Below are 15,000 nucleotides of genomic sequence, written 5' to 3' on the forward strand. Positions count from 1 at the left end.
CTCCAACGCTCCTACCTGGAAAGGATGATTTCCAAAAGTGGGAGCCCTGTGGCTGGTCCTTGGCGCAGTACACCTGGCTGTTCCACCCGTTGGCCAGCGTCCAGGACTGGTAGCCCTCCATGGAGATGTACGCCTCGTGCCGAGGCTCCCCGGAACCGAAGGTAGACACCATGTCGATGTAGCCAGGCACGTGCTGGTAGGGGCTCGTGTAGCCCTGGTAGAAGGACACTTCCTTGGCTCTCGCGGGCACCTCGTTGGCCGGTACGCTGCTGCTTGCCAGGCCCGACACGTCCATGTACTTCTCCACCGGGAAGCCTCCCAGCGAGGCGTGCGGCGACGACTTGAGAGCGTTTTGCTGTAAGCCCACGCCGTGTGACATGCGGCAGCTATAGTAGCCGTTGCCGAAGTGGTAGCCGTAGCCCAGGGCTGGGGCGCCCGGAGGCGCTGCAGCGGCCGCGCCGGGCGCCGGACACTCTTTGGCGGAGGGAGCCTCCGGACGCGCTGCGACCACAGCCGAAGATGACGACGACGAGGCGGAGCCCGCACGCTCAGAGGTCCCGGGGTATGCGAAGCCCGAGGCCGCCGCTGCCGCCGCCGCCGCTGCCGCCGCCGCCGCCGCCGCACGCCCGGAGTGTGTCCCGGCGAACACTGGCGCCGAGAGGAAGCCGCGACACTGGCCCGGCGCCGCCGCCGCCGCCACAGAGGACGAGGAGGAGGAGGCTGGGGCCGCCCCGGCGGCCCCACCGTCCGCCCGCAGCCCGTCCATGTCCCAGCTCCCGGCGCGGCTCATGGCCCGGCCTGGCCCGGCCCCGGCCCCGGCCCCGGCCCGGCGCAGGACACCATGGCGCGGCGCGCTTCCTCCCTCCTCTCCTTTCTCTCTCGTTCTCTCGCTCCCGCCCTCTTCCTTTCGCCCTCTCTCCCTCTGCGAGCCTCCCGCCTCCCGCCCGCCCGCCCTCCAACAGGTTAGCTCATCGCGGGACGTTTATAAAAACGAAGTTCAGGTTGGGAGGGGGCCTGGGCCGGTCGGGGGGCCTCCTCCCTCCCCGAGGGCTCCCGCTCGGGCCCGCGCCATTGGCTGCGCGGGGCCACGTGGGGGTGGGGGCGCGGGAGAGCCTGGCTCCCGGCCAGGGCCCCGCTGGACCCACCCACCCCGGCCCCTACCCCTTCCCAGCCCCTAGCGCAGCCCACCGCCCCTTCCCGCCCTGCCCCGGACCCAGGCGTTTGCGCTGCAGCCAACCCCCGCGAGCTGATTGCGCGACCGCCCATCCTAGGCCCTGTCTGCGACTGAGACGGGCGCCGAGGCCTGCGCCTTGTTCCGGCCACGGCTGTTTTTGCCACCTCTCCTCGGATCCCCGAGCTGCACAACTAAACGAAGGCGAAGGACAGAGATGGTCAGAATGATGTGAAAACAGACTGATTTTGGATCCTGTTGCTCAGTCCCTTGGATTAGCTGACCTAGACGCCAAGCCCAAGGGAGCTTCTTTTCCCTACCTTGAACACTGCTCGGGGCAAAGGCATTTCACGCAGGTTGTCATCGGGGATCTTCCGAATTAAGACCAATTGGAGCAGACCCTCCCTACACACACACACACACACACACACACACACACACACACACACACCGTCCACCAGGAAAATGCCCACGAAGCGCCCTTGGGGCTGGGACAGAGACTTACAAGTAAGTCAAGCAGAAGAAAAGGCTCGGCCATGGCGCGGCGAACCTGACGATCTGCCCCAGCGAGAAAACTCCTGATGCCTGGTCCACATTATTCGCCTCTACACTCAGGCCAAGCGGAGTCGCCTCCCGAACTGGGCTCCCCAGCCTGGGCGCAGATTCCCCTGGCTAGCAGAAAGACCCTGTGGAGGGCACCTGGAGAAAGCGACTGTGCTGCCAGCCACGAAACTTCTGCGCCTCCCCAGCAGCCCAACTGCCTCTTGCATTTTGCAGCCACCACCCACCCCCGCCCATTACTCACACCAATTAATTGAAAACTTCACTTTCCCAGGGACCTTTGTTTCGCTTTCTTTTCCAAGCTGCCAACAGCAGAGAACTGAGAGGGGCAAATTAAGAGGGTGGTTTTTTTTCAAGCAAAGTTGGGGCTTTAGATAGGAGCAGCCCTGAGCAACTGGGTCTGGCTTCCAGGGGATAGAGCGGGCTCTTGGTGTCAAGCATCACAGCCCTGACCAAATTCATCCCTTCGTTCCATTTCTCACCCTCGGAGCCCCAGCCCACCACCCCCCATCTTAGCCATTAGCAGGGAGCTGGTGTGTGTTCTGTGGTAAATTTAAGGCTCCTCCTTAGGAGCAACATTCCATCTGAGCAGTTGAAAGTGCTGGGGTGGGTGCAGGAGCCCTCAGAGTGAGTCTATTTGGTTCTGTAGCATCAACTACGCAGGCCAGCCCATCTCCAAGAAAATCGCTCCCCTGAGCCTGTGATTGGTGAAGCCGGCTTGTCACCCAGCCCTGCCATTCCTGAACCCAAGACGTGACTGGATGGGGCGAGTAAAAAAGCCAAGGAGGCCCTCCTGGGCCTGGCCTGGCATTGCACAGTGGGCTGCTGGTGTCGGGAGTGTTGACACGCAAAACCCAGTAACCATAAAAGGCTCAAATAAAGGGGAAAGTTATGAGAGGGGCACTGGAAAGGAAAAGCAGGGGAATTTGACCTTTTTGAAGTCCTAGATGTGTTCATGATCAAATTTGAGTTGGAGGGGCTTGAGCCTTTGCAGAAAATCATAGGAAATAGAAGTTTGTTGGTGAGAACAATTTCGGCTACTTGAAAGACGGAGGCAAAAGTTAGTAACGGAAGCTGAATCGGCATTTTAAAACACCACCTGGGGCCAGGTGACAGAGTTGCTATTTTTTGGAAGAGTTTGGATGGGTCCTCTTCACCCAACAATTTCGGTACCAAACCAGTCATGGAACGCCACCCCGAAACACTTATTTTTCCTTTGTCTCCTTTGCTTTTTTCCCGTGACCTCAAAAAGCAAATTTGTTGAAGTAATTTCTAAGACATAACTGGAACCAATGAACTTTCAGTCTTTTAAAACTAAATATCCCTGTGATCCCCCACCCACCAGAGACCTCTGTGCCATATTCTATCTGATAAATACATTTCAATAGCCAATTATATGCCAAAAATGAAGAAAATGAAATTAAGCTAGGAAGGAAGAATTTGTCAAGTTTTGCCGATTTGAGACAGCCCTTCAATTTTGGCTTAATTTTCCATGCAGCAAATTAAGCTGTGCAGGACTGGGAGGAAAGTCTGAATTAATGCTCTAGTTGAAAGACACTTCTCAATGATGGCCCTGCCTCCAGTTGTCTTGTGGAACTCTCACAGGACTTGGGGTTTCTCTGTCCATCCTAGCAGATGTTCAGAGACGAGGGAGGTTTTGAACAATAAGGAACATTGCCTTTTGCTATCCTGCTGCTGAACCTGCTTCCAGCACAGCCTTCGAGGTCCTGGCCCTGGGGGAGGGAATTCCCCTTAGGAAAGAGGCTCAGACTGGACCCTATGAGGGCCCTTAAACCCAGCACCCCAGGGCAGCTGCTGCTGTTGGATCATAGGGCTGTGGCTGAGTACCAGGCAAAGTCAGGGCTGCTCTGTTTATGAACTAATTAAGACACATAGTTTACAAGCCAGGGGTGGTAGGTAGTGGAGGAATTTTGAGGCCGAATTTGCGGAAACATTTCATTTAGTTTGTGTACCCTGTGTCCGAGTTGATTTTAGGTTTAAACTCAGTAGGGAAAAAAATAAAAATAAAATAAACTCAATGGGAATAATTTTCTTTAACTGGTCAGGAGCACAGACTGAACCCTGTGTATGTGTGTGGGTGTATTGTGTTGAGGCTTTAACAACAGACATAATCTTTGTTAAATGAAAATCTTTTGCAACCAGGCAGAAATGTCTCCAAACACTGATGTGTTATTCAGTGAAACCAGTTTTGTCACATTTCCTGATTTGGGAGAGAAATCCCTCATTGCCCAAAGTCTTATTGAGAAGGGGTGGGCAGGGAGAAGGAGAGAGGGAGGGAGAGATCATCTTTTCTCTTTCCCATCACTTGCTCTCCTCTCTCTCCATAGGCACCCTTTCTGGGAATCAATAATGTTCTGAAAATCACATCCTCTCTTGTCCTTCTTGTAGATGATCTTTCAAATCATGTCCTTGTCCTGGGTTGGACATGGGTGGGTGGGTAGATGAAGTCTGAGATTTAGATTTATTGAAGAACATAAGTTCCTCTGCTTGCCAAACAGCAATGAACTCGATTAACCACATAATCAGTGGCCATTACCGCCAGGCAACAATTACCAACTCCTACCAGAGTGGGGTGCTGGGAATTCCTTTGAAAGTATTTTCCTTGATGGCCACACCAGGAAGCGCAGGACACCCTTCTAATTAACTTGTAAGAAGCCAAAAATTAAGTGTAGAAATAAAGTCTTAATTCCAAAATAAAGCCTTAAATCCAGCAGGACTGGCTGGACAGTGTTGTTCTTAACCAAATCTGTGCCCTGCCAACTTTGAAGCTAATTTTCCCTCTGTAGGCAATACTCGGTTTCATTCAGGTTGGAAATATATATTAAAAAAAAAAAAAAATCTTAAAAACAACAAACCTAGGGTAAAGAAAGGGGTCTTTAGCAAAAGCCAGACAGTGGAATCCTCAGTTTGGGCACTTTCTATGTCTGAGATGTATTCCATTTGGATTTGACAACACAATTAGGCTTTATTAAATGTAAATTGTTTGCAACAACAACAAAACTCTCTCTAAACCCAAAGTGCTATTTGGCGAACCTAGGTTTGCCTCCCACAGAGGAGCGTGCACTTGTTTGGGATGGAAAGAACTCCAGTCCTGGCAGGAATTAAACACAGCAAGAGTCTTCCCTCTTAGAGAAACACTAATCTCACTTCCAAGGGATGCTGGAGGGTGGGCTCAGAGCTGGAGGACATTAGTAACTTGTTGCCCCCCCCCCAAATAAACAAAAGCTGAGACTGCAAACAATTTTCTGCTGTTTTGTCTGGTGTCTCAAGGTGTGGGGTTGTCCTCGGTATACACTTCTCTAGCAATGTCATTGTTAACTGAAATCCAGTAAGTGCTCACTCTGTTGGACTTTGGAAATGAAAGAAAGTAAATGTTCCTCGTTCTCCCCACCTTCTCTCTCTCCCTCTCTGTCTTTCTCCTTTCCGCGGAGCCCTTGGTCTCTATGAAGAATCCACATGTGGACACCAGCAGGGAGAAAGGATGAAGGTTAGGGAAATGCCTAACCACGAAGGTGGGCGGGGGGGGGGGGGGGGGGGGGGGGGGGGGGGGGGGGGGGGGGGGGGGGGGGGGGGGGGGCGCGAAGGGAGTGAGGTGGAGAGGCAAGTGGTCAGGCTTAGTTTCCCGGCTGGGCAGCGCGCAGTTCCTCAGGCCTGGCACTAGATGTCCCTGCAAGTTTTCCTGTCGCGTCTGAGGGCGCACAAGCTTCAGGCAGGCAGTGGGTCTGGGTAGCCCTGGAGACCAGGGAGAAAGTAACCCCCCCCCACCCAAGGCCATCCCTCGTAGGGCGCGCAATTGTAGAGGGAAGGAGGAGAACTAGAAGCAGCCAGAGGGACTAAGAGCGCGAGGACCGCCAGCCTAGGGATGGCTGCAAAAAGATGCCAGGAGGGAGTCAGGCCTGAGTCGCCAAAGCGGTGGCTCCTTCCCTTATAAACCGAAACCTCCAAGCCGTAAGCCGTGGGGACTGCATTTACCCTAAAGAAAATGCACCAGGGGTACGAAGCCCAGGTTTTAGCGGTTCTGCTGTCCCACTACACCCAGGCGGCCCCAGTCCTCGAGCGAGCTTGCCTTCGGGTGAGGGTCCGCGCTGGTTTCGGGCCCGCTCGGCCGGGAGCCTACCGCGGGGAAGACGGCAGCCAGGCCCGGGCGGACGCGGGACTCCGTTACAACTCCGGCTTTACCCGAGACCCTCCCCTCGGGCAGCCTGGACACATTTTTATTACCTTCAGTCGAAGGCCAAAAGTGTTTACCACTTCACCTCGGAGGACCCGCTGCTGCTCAAGAAACAAATATTTAGTCTGGAGGCCTAACCAATAAATAAAATAAAATAAAATAAAATAAAATTAGACCTCTTTCATGTAATTCTTCCTTTCGACCAAAAAGTGCTTTTCAGTCCATTTGGAGAAAGTCTTTCCCACACCCTCACCCCCAGTGCACCTTAAAAATTCTTACCAAACCACGGGGGCATCCCATGCCCCCCACCACCCCTCCGTACCTTGAGTAATGGGTAGGAATGAGTCCTGTACTTTGGTAGTGGGTAGGAGGTCCCGATATGGCCTGGAGGCTACGCTAAAAACTGGGAGAATCTGACAGGCCCATTCTCAGTTTCAGCCTCCACAATCTGGGAGAGGTGCAAGGTTTGGGTATTTCATTAATAAACATCAACAGAACTGTTTGTTAATCTTCTCACTATCCCCTATACGGGCCCGATGTTTTTGAGATAGGCCTGTATTTAAAGAAGACATATGCAAAATGAAAAAATAAATAAACCAAAAATGCTACCCCAAAGCTTTTAAATACCTTATAACTTGGATATTTTCAGAGATAAGTTTAAATCAGCAAGTCTTTCAACCCCTCTGTATGGAAGGAGTCCATCTCTGTAAAAGGGAGAATAGAATCCATCTCTAGAATCGCTTCGAGCTTTAGAGGCGATAATATATGTAAAAAGCACTTGTAATTTTAGAGTAAAAGTTACATAAAAGTTGGCCAATATTACTATACTAGTAGGTGTGGAATCTAAAATAAATTAAGGGACATTAAATATTGTAATGGGATGTTCACTGTCTCCCGTGAAACATTGTCTGTTAAACGCAGTTTAGTGAAAAATTATAGGTGTCTTTTACTGTGAATAGTTTTCTTGACATGATCTCCAATGTACCTTTTATAATAAACTTGCTAGAATACGAAACATTAGTGTTACTTAAAAGGTGCAAAATAGTTTTCAAAACCATTAATGAATGAAGGTGTCGCCTAGAAATGGTGTTTTACCTTTTCAACAGACTGAGGTCCGGTTTGGCGCAGGCTTTAGGACCAGAGGCGTGAGGTCCCAGAGGAAGGGAAGAAGCGTTGAGTGAAGGAGGAAGGGACTGCCGTCTGCACCCCAGCCCCCAGCGGCGGCTTCTGCGATTCAAAGTAGCTCACAGCTGCCGAAACCGCGAATAAAACAGACGGGGGCGCCAAACGACAGCAATAAAGGCATCTGCGACTTCCGCCTGGGTCGCGCCTCGGCGGATCCCACCCCCCGCCAGGGCCTTGGCCACCCACGGACCTGAGCCTGGACCGAAGTGTCCCATTCAGTTCCCTAAGCAAGTGGGGTTGGGTGGGGGTAGTACCCTTCCCAGGTTCCTGGGACAGCGACTTCTCTTTGCCAGGCGACCCTACCAGGGGTGGTAGAGCTGGGGGCCTAGACTGTGGAGCTAGGAGGGAGAGGTGGGGGCACCCGCAAGGCTGATCTTTGACCGCGTTAGTGGCCAGAAAGCTGCCTCGGGGAGGGCTCATAGTGCTGGGAGTCCAGTGGCCTCTGGGACAGGGTGGGAGGCGGACGCCGAGGCAGGTCCTCTTCTGGGTTCCCAACACCTACTCCGCGTCCCCCCTCTCACCTCTGCAGCTACCGCGTGCCTATCCAGCTTTGCATTTCTCACCTTGGGGGAGAATTCCGTTTATTACCTAAAGAGGTGGAATTGATTTTCTAAGCAAAGCTCACGTTGTTGAAATAAGTTGGCGCCGAGGGGAACAGGAGAGAAACTTTTGGCATTGACTATGTGTATAAATGTATATAAATATACTTAACACCTCGTCTCTCCTTACATTCCTGACGCGCCCCCAACGGGTTCAAGGTTAAAAGGAAAGCGCCAACGGAGAGATGGGCAAACAGATTCTGGGTTTGCCCCTAACACACCCCAACGTGCTGGGTGTGGCGGCAGGGAGGAAGGGGGGGCTGGGTTGGGGTCTGAGTTGGCGCTGAGAGGAGGATGCAGGACCCGCGCCCAGCGCCCAGATTGCCAGGGTCTCTCGGCCGCTTCGGAAGCTCGCAGGCCGACCTCTGTGTCCCGTCCCCATCTTACGGTGTCTCCGCCTGTGGCCGCGGATCTCTCCTCTTTTGCGCTGGCTGGCGGACCCGCACAGTGCACTGGGGGTCGGGACAGGGTGGGGCGCAAGCGCGGGAGGAGCTGTGCAACGGCCTTGAGTGAAGATTGATCTTCGTTAAAATGGTTGCCACCGGCGTCATTATGACCATCAAAGTTATCGCCAAGGGGCTCAGCCGCCAAGCTCAGGCCGCAAGAAGCAGCAGCAAGGCTGGTCCGCGACTCCCCGCGCCCAGACTTAGCACCGGGCATACTCAGGGCCACAGGTAAGAGGTTGGGTTGGGGGAGGAGAGGAAGGAGAGAAGAAAGAAGAGCAGAGTGGAGAAGGGAGGGCAGCGGATGGAAGGGGAAGGAGGCTAAGTCCCTTCTTTCCTCCTTTGACCTAGAAATTCGGCAACTTTGCCACAAACAATTCGATTTGAGGAGGGAGGGGGAAAGCTGGCAACGTAAAAAGTGGATCTGGGGCAGCCCATATGGCGTTGTAAATCGCGACTGTGTTTAAAGTTAGCTGTCGAATTCTACTATGAAATCGTCCAGCCGAGTTCATTTCCCCCAGGGAAAATGCGTAGGCGAGAAGCCTATCCATCAGCAGGGTTATAAAAGTAAAAAACCCAGGACTTCAAGTTCAGAACTCACTCTGCAAACGGTGTTAAAAAATCAGAGAGGACCTAATGATTTCCGTTTGGAGGCGCGGGCCCAACGCACCTCCCAGCCACGTAGCACTAAAGTGCTTTCAAAACTCTACGATGTTTCCTTTTCCTTTCTCTCTCTCCTCTCTCTCTCTCTCTCTCTCTCTCTTTCTCTCTCTCTCTCGGCTGGGGTGGGAGGAGAGCAGCCAGGCTGAGGCGAAGAAGTGGGGGAGAGAGAAAACTCGGCGCCCTATTTGTTAAATAAAATACATATTTGGTTCTGAAATTCAAAAGATAAGTAATCCAGACAGGAGCGCAAGGTCTCCTTACGCAACTCTTCCTACATCCTCCCTCTTGTCCCCTCCCTTATCCCCTCCCGCTTGTAAATGTTAAAAAAAAAAAAAAAAAAAAAAAGACCTTCCCAGCGATCTACTCTGGAAAATCAAAGCATTATCTATTATTTAACACGTATCTATGTCCGAGGAAAAATGAGGAAGGCGCTGCATGATTAGGACCTAAGGGGCAACCCAGCAAACTGAGAGCGTAATGATGCCCCTAAATGAAGGGGGAAATGTGCCGCGGCGCGCTCTATTAATCAGACTGTCAATTTCACCCCCGAGGCCAAACCCCCGGGCGAACAGAACCGGCTCTGAGCGGGCAAAGGACCGGAGCCTTCCTCCTCACTTCTTGTCTCTTCTCGCCTCCTACCTGGATCTATTTGTCTGCTCCGAAGCCGCCTTCATTACCCACTGACAGGAGCGTGTATTTATTTGCTTATAAACCTGTTACAATAAATGATTATTCGAACGGCGTCATTCGTACCTTAATGACGAGCGAGCGCTACTTTTTGATGAATGACATCTCGGGCTCGGAAGGATGTATGGGTCATTTTGACCAGTCATTCCCTCGCTCTGGCATCCCACAATTTTTCCGCCTCCCTCCAAAAGAGATAATAATATTTAGAGGCGTTCGCGGGGGCTGAATGAGAATTAGCCCTAGGCGCAGCCCATCATTAGGACGGGACAGCGGGCCACTGTGACATTTTTTAGAAAGCTGAGATGATGGAAAGAATAAGAAAAGAGATGATTCTGATGGAGAGAGGGCTGCACAGCCCCACGGCCGGCAAGCGGTTCTCCAATTTGTCCGATTCGGCTGGCAATGCTGTGCTCGAGGCCCTGGAAAATTCGCAGCACCCGGCTCGCCTCAGCCCGCGCCTGCCGTCCGCCCCCCTGCACGGCGCTCTGGGAGACCTCCCTGCCAAGGGCAAATTCGAAATAGACACTTTGTTCAACCTGCAGCACCCGGGCAGCGAAAGCACCGTCTCCTCCGAAATTGCCTCCGCCGCCGAAGGCCGTAAAAAGCCGGGTCATTATTCAGAGGCGGCCGCCGAGGCGGACATGAGCAGCGACGTGGAGGTGGGCTGCTCCGCGCTGCGCTCCCCTGGCGGCCTTGCTGCCGCGCCGCTCAAGGAAAACAATGGCAAAGGTAATCGCGCCGCCCTTGCCGCGCTCTCTGGTCGCATCCTCCCCGTTCCTCCGCGGCTCTGCTGGCCCTTTCTACTGCCTTTGCCCCTAACCGACCCTCGGCAAGCAAGCTGCACCCAGCGGGCTCGGGCGGGGGCGGGACGCATGCTGGGGACCCTGCACTCCTGCTTTGCTCCTTGAGCCTCCCAGCAAGGCACAGGCCTGGGGGGGGGGGGGGGCCGGGCCCCCCCCCCCCCCCGCTGTCGCCCGAGTCCTAGAAAATGTTTCTACGGGTTGGTCTAAAAGCCTGTGCGAGCTGACCGACCCCTAGCCAGCCGCTGAGTCGCGCTACGGGAAGGGTGCCCTGGTAGCTGCTCTGAACTCCGTTACCCCTGATTCCCCAAGGCCGAGTGGAGGGGGCATCCTGAGTAAGTCGGAGGGAGCGTCGCCGGGAGCCTCTGGGAGACTCGCTTGGGTCAGCGGGAGAAAAGAGTTGGAAAGTAGAGTCCACCCCCTAATGGTTCCGATTTGAGCAGCTGCTGTCTTTCTCATCTTAAAAATATTTTAAACCAAACCCAAAAGACTATCAAAGAAAGGTTGGAAGCCCTACAGAAAGCTGCCCTGCCGTCTCCAGACCACGGGAAACCCAGAGCTTACCAAACTGCGCCTAGATGTAGGCATTTTCCTTTGACCAATTTTCCTCCTGAGTTGAAAATTTCCAATTATTAAGAAAAAAAACCTTCCTAATTGAGTTCTTATTATTTGGTTATGAAGGGCTCCCCAAACTTTATTGATTCCATTAAAGGCAGCAATCTGTAAGCATGACAGACCCTATCAACTCAGGCAGCCTCGCGCCTTCCTCTCTCGGCTTCCCCCAACCGCGCTCAGCCCCAGCGCGGGGATCTCGGCCCGACAGTGACTCTCGCACTGTCGGCCGTTTTTTTTGCCAGGGTACGCGGAGAGCGGCTCTGCCGCGGGCACCACGACGTCTGCGTCGGGCTCTGGCCTTGGCAGCCTGCATGGAGGTGGCGGCGGCGGCGGCGGCGGCGGCGGGGGCGCGGCGCTGGGCGGCTCCGGCTCGGGCGCGGATCAGGTGCGGCGCTACCGCACGGCGTTCACCCGCGAACAGATCGCGCGCCTGGAGAAGGAGTTCTACAGGGAGAACTATGTGTCGCGGCCCCGCCGGTGTGAGCTGGCCGCTGCGCTCAACCTGCCTGAAACCACCATCAAGGTATTGATTCCAGCACACGCCTTTTCTAGCCTCCCCGGGGGTGTCTGGGTTGATTTTTGTTTCTCCTTTCTCCTCCCTTGGTGGCCACATTTAGCTGCGGAGGCGCCTGAAAATCCGCGGGGTAGAGTCACCAAAGGAATTGGCATATTTATTTCTCAGCTGCCGAATCCGGAGGGTTGGCCGGCCTGGCCTGACCTGGGAAGGTCCGGGAATGGCGGAGCCGAGGCCGGAAACGCTGGCCTCTGCTCGATTCTGCCCAGCGCCTGCCCAGGTGCCCCTCGCCCATGTCCATGGCCCCATTTTCCCCCTCGGCGGCAAAGCCGGCTGGTCTTTGTTCCTCTGGCACGAACCCTAGGTGAAACCGTTCATCTGCTCTTGATCTTGGAGATTTATTTTCCACATAAATCGTTACCACACGGAGAAAAGAATACGGTATTTTGAAAATCGATTGGGTTGAGAAAGTAGTTTCCTAAACATTTTTCTCTTGGGCAGCAGGAAAAAAAAGCAAACTTCGGGGTGGGGGGGAGGATACAACGAAATTGTCCTTACTTCTGTATCTCTAGGTGATCAATTTTATTAATCCGGGAGAGACAGCTGGGAGGTTGGGCGACTTGGCGAACACTTCACGGAGGATCCCACACTCTAGCAAAAGAAAAGAGTAAACTGCCAGGGATAAGGGAAGATGTGGAAGTCTCCCTTTGGTTTGATCGGGCTTTCTTTAATTTAGAGTTGTGACGAATGATGGATGTCTTCATTAGACTGTGTTGGGAGGGGTAGAAAAGTCCCCTTCCCAGTTTAAGAGGATGTTGCTCCCGCCACTCATTTGAGGCAAACGATTCCAACAATCCCTTCACTATCAAAATCGGACATGTGCCCTTGGGGCAGGTCCTTGCAGCTCAGAGGACTCAAGACCTCGAGCGGCGACCTTTTAGAAAAGCTGCCGCGGTAGCCCCTTCTTCAAAGGTGGCCTAGAATCCCGTGCAAATCCTGGGATTGAGAGAGGGGTGCTCAGCAAGGCTCGGCACTAGTGGGTGGCGGGAAGGAGAGGAAAGGTAGCGTTGGGACCTTAAACGCAGCAAAAAGCAAGGGCGCAGGAGCCGAGGGCAGAAGACTGTTTTCGCTGAGGAAGGTGTGCCCACGGCTCTTCCCACTGTCGCCCTCACTACCAGCTGGGAGAGCAGAGGGGCCTCCAAGCTGGGCCCAATCGGAGGGGAGTAGTAGGTCAGGCCATTTGGAGGTCCGGGAAAGGTGGAGAGGTCCAGGGCGGGGGCCGAGGCCTCAGGGCACTGCTTAACTCGGGCCGCCGTGCGGCTCTCCCCTCAGGTGTGGTTCCAGAACCGGCGAATGAAGGACAAGCGGCAGCGCCTGGCTATGTCGTGGCCGCACCCGGCCGACCCCAGCTTCTACACCTACATGATGACGCACGCGGCCGCCACCGGAAGCCTGCCCTACCCCTTCCACTCGCACGTGCCGCTGCACTACTACCCGCACGTGGGTGTCACGGCTGCGGCCGCCGCGGCTGCGGCCTCCGGCGCAGCGGCCGCGGCCTCGTCGCCCTTCGCCACTTCCATCCGCCCGCTGGACACCTTCCGTGCCCTCTCGCACCCCTACTCGAGGCCGGAGCTGCTGTGCAGCTTCCGCCACCCGGGCCTCTACCAGACGCCAGCGGCCGCCGCGGGGCTCAACAGCGCGGCCTCGGCCGCGGCGGCTGCAGCAGCTGCAGCGGCTGCGGCCTCCTCGGCCGCGGCGGCCGGGGCGCCCCCCAGCGGCGGCTCCGCGCCCTGCTCGTGCCTCAGTTGCCACAGCAGTCAATCCGCCGCGGCGGCCGCAGCAGCAGCCGCCGCGGCCCTGGGCTCCCGCGGTGGTGGCGGGGGCGGCGGCGGCGGCGGGGGCGGGGGCGGCGCGGGGGCCGCGGGGGGCTCGGACTTCGGCTGCAGCGCCGCGGCGCCTCGCTCCGAGAGCGGCTTCCTGCCCTACTCAGCGGCTGTGCTTAGCAAGACCGCCGTGAGCCCGCCGGACCAGAGGGACGAGGCGCCGCTCACCAGATAACTACGTCGCCGCCGCCAGGGGGCTGTGCCCGCCACTCTGAGTGTGCCCGGGAGTCCCCTGTGCGCCCCCCGCGCCCTCCGTGCGCCCGCGTGCCCTCTGCGCGCTGCCCGCTGCTAAAGCTGCCGCCAGGGGGCGCCCCGGCGCGGGAGGCCGAAGGGAAGCTGCCCCGACCGAACTGGGGGAAAAGAGCCCCGCCAAAACCCGGCCCGTGTACCCTCAAATTATTTCTATTTTTGTATTTGCTACCCAGCAGTTTTCTCGTGTTTCCCACCGCCCATGCCCCGTTTCCCGCCTCTGTCCCGAGCTCTTGGTCTTCCCGAAGACAATCCCCTTGCCCTCAAACTAGTCCTCTGGGGTATGGGGCCCCGGCTGTCAGTCCTCAGGCCCAGGTTCCTCTCCTGAACCACGTGGCCAGAAGCCACGGAGAACCACAACAAAGAGAGGGGAATGGTGTGCGCTAGTGCTTTGTGCCGGGGGTGCGGGGTGCGGGGGGGGGAGTCACCCCCGAGGTTCCTGCTGCTGCTCTTTTTCTTCCATCCTTTCTTTTCTTTAAACGAGGGTGAGGGGAGGTGGCAATTTTTCTCTCAGCCTGAGCTTGTTAGGGGCCCTGTCCACGGAGAGCGGAAGAATGGAGGTCTGAGAAGGCCAGGAGGGCGGATGGAGAGCGCGGGCGGTCGCCGGGGTGTTTGCGAGACGGTTTGCGGCGTGCGGGAGCGAGGCGGGTGGGGGCTGTGGCGGTCTTCCCCGCGAAGGGCAAAGCCGAGGCAGGCGGGAGTGGCGGTCTCGCCTCCACTCTGGGCCCGCCACCGTTCTCTCTTTTGATCTTTGGTGTGGGATGGAGGCGTCTTGCATATTTTATGCCAAAAGTAATGGTAAATGAGGGTGCCACAGCCTGGCCAGGAATGGAAAGGGAAACGAAGGGAAGGGGAGGGAAAGACTGACAGATCGTTGTCATATTTGAAGAAGCGTTTCCAGCTCAGTTTTCCAACTACCGGGTTCCTCTCCACCTGGGAAATACTTGAATCTCTAGATATGTGATATTATCCTGAAGCCTTTCCTTAGACACTTTCCTAAGTTCGAACTCGATTGCCCTCACCCCCTTCCCTCCTCGCTTTCCTTTTCCTTGGGTAAAATGGTTCTTGCCATATTTCTCACGCATGTCTATTGCGCTTTCGCCTCTGCAAAGCCACCGCTGGGTTGTTGAGACCCATTCTGCCAACCCCGGCTACTGGTTTCCTTGAACTTGAAGAAAGGCACATCAAAACCCACCAGTGTTAACTGCCACGTCAATTTTGATGCTAATAATGTGCAGATTATGACGAAAATTGCCAATCATGCTCTCTGATGGACCTCCTTTGAATGTGGAATTGGAGAAAAGTTCCCCGCACGGAGACCTGCTGTCAAGTACTAACAACCCGCTAAGGGAAGTCATTAGGAGAGACGGATAAGAGACTCGGTACATAAAACATTGTTCTTGGTGCATAGAATGTATGTTACTTAATGTTATCTCTG

The 15,000-nt window shown here is 55.2% G+C and overlaps 2 protein-coding genes across 2 annotated transcripts in view; one reads left to right on the plus strand and one right to left on the minus strand.

Annotated features, from left to right (window-relative positions):
- Positions 1–790, minus strand: part of HOXD13 (homeobox D13) — a 1,944-nt gene extending 1,154 nt beyond the window's left edge. Inside the window, exon 1 of the mRNA XM_032420586.1 lies at positions 16–790. Within this exon, the coding sequence (XP_032276477.1) occupies positions 16–790 (775 nt within the window). The remainder of the gene's footprint in view (positions 1–15) is intronic.
- Positions 791–9,803: 9,013 nt separating this feature from the next.
- On the plus strand, positions 9,804–13,488 carry EVX2 (even-skipped homeobox 2). The gene is made up of 3 exons (XM_032420711.1): positions 9,804–10,230; positions 11,159–11,439; positions 12,763–13,488. Exons 1-3 carry the CDS (start codon positions 9,804–9,806, stop codon positions 13,486–13,488), a joined length of 1,434 nt encoding a protein of 477 aa, XP_032276602.1.
- The last annotated feature ends 1,512 nt before the right edge of the window (positions 13,489–15,000 follow it).

The sequence above is a fragment of the Phoca vitulina genome, unplaced genomic scaffold (assembly GCF_004348235.1).
Source record: "Phoca vitulina isolate PV1807 unplaced genomic scaffold, GSC_HSeal_1.0 scaffold1, whole genome shotgun sequence".
Taxonomy (NCBI): Eukaryota; Metazoa; Chordata; class Mammalia; order Carnivora; family Phocidae; genus Phoca; species Phoca vitulina.

What these genes read in the sequence shown, in the direction of transcription:
- EVX2 (XM_032420711.1), top strand. Translation starts at nt 9,804, where the DNA reads ATGATGGAAAGAATAAGAAAAGAGATGATTCTGATGGAGAGAGGGCTG. An exon ending in CAAGGAAAACAATGGCAAAG is followed by an intron (nt 10,231 to 11,158) that starts GTAATCGCGCCG and finishes TTTTTTTGCCAG; the next exon opens with GGTACGCGGAGAGCGGCTCT. An exon ending in TGCCTGAAACCACCATCAAG is followed by an intron (nt 11,440 to 12,762) that starts GTATTGATTCCA and finishes CTCTCCCCTCAG; the next exon opens with GTGTGGTTCCAGAACCGGCG.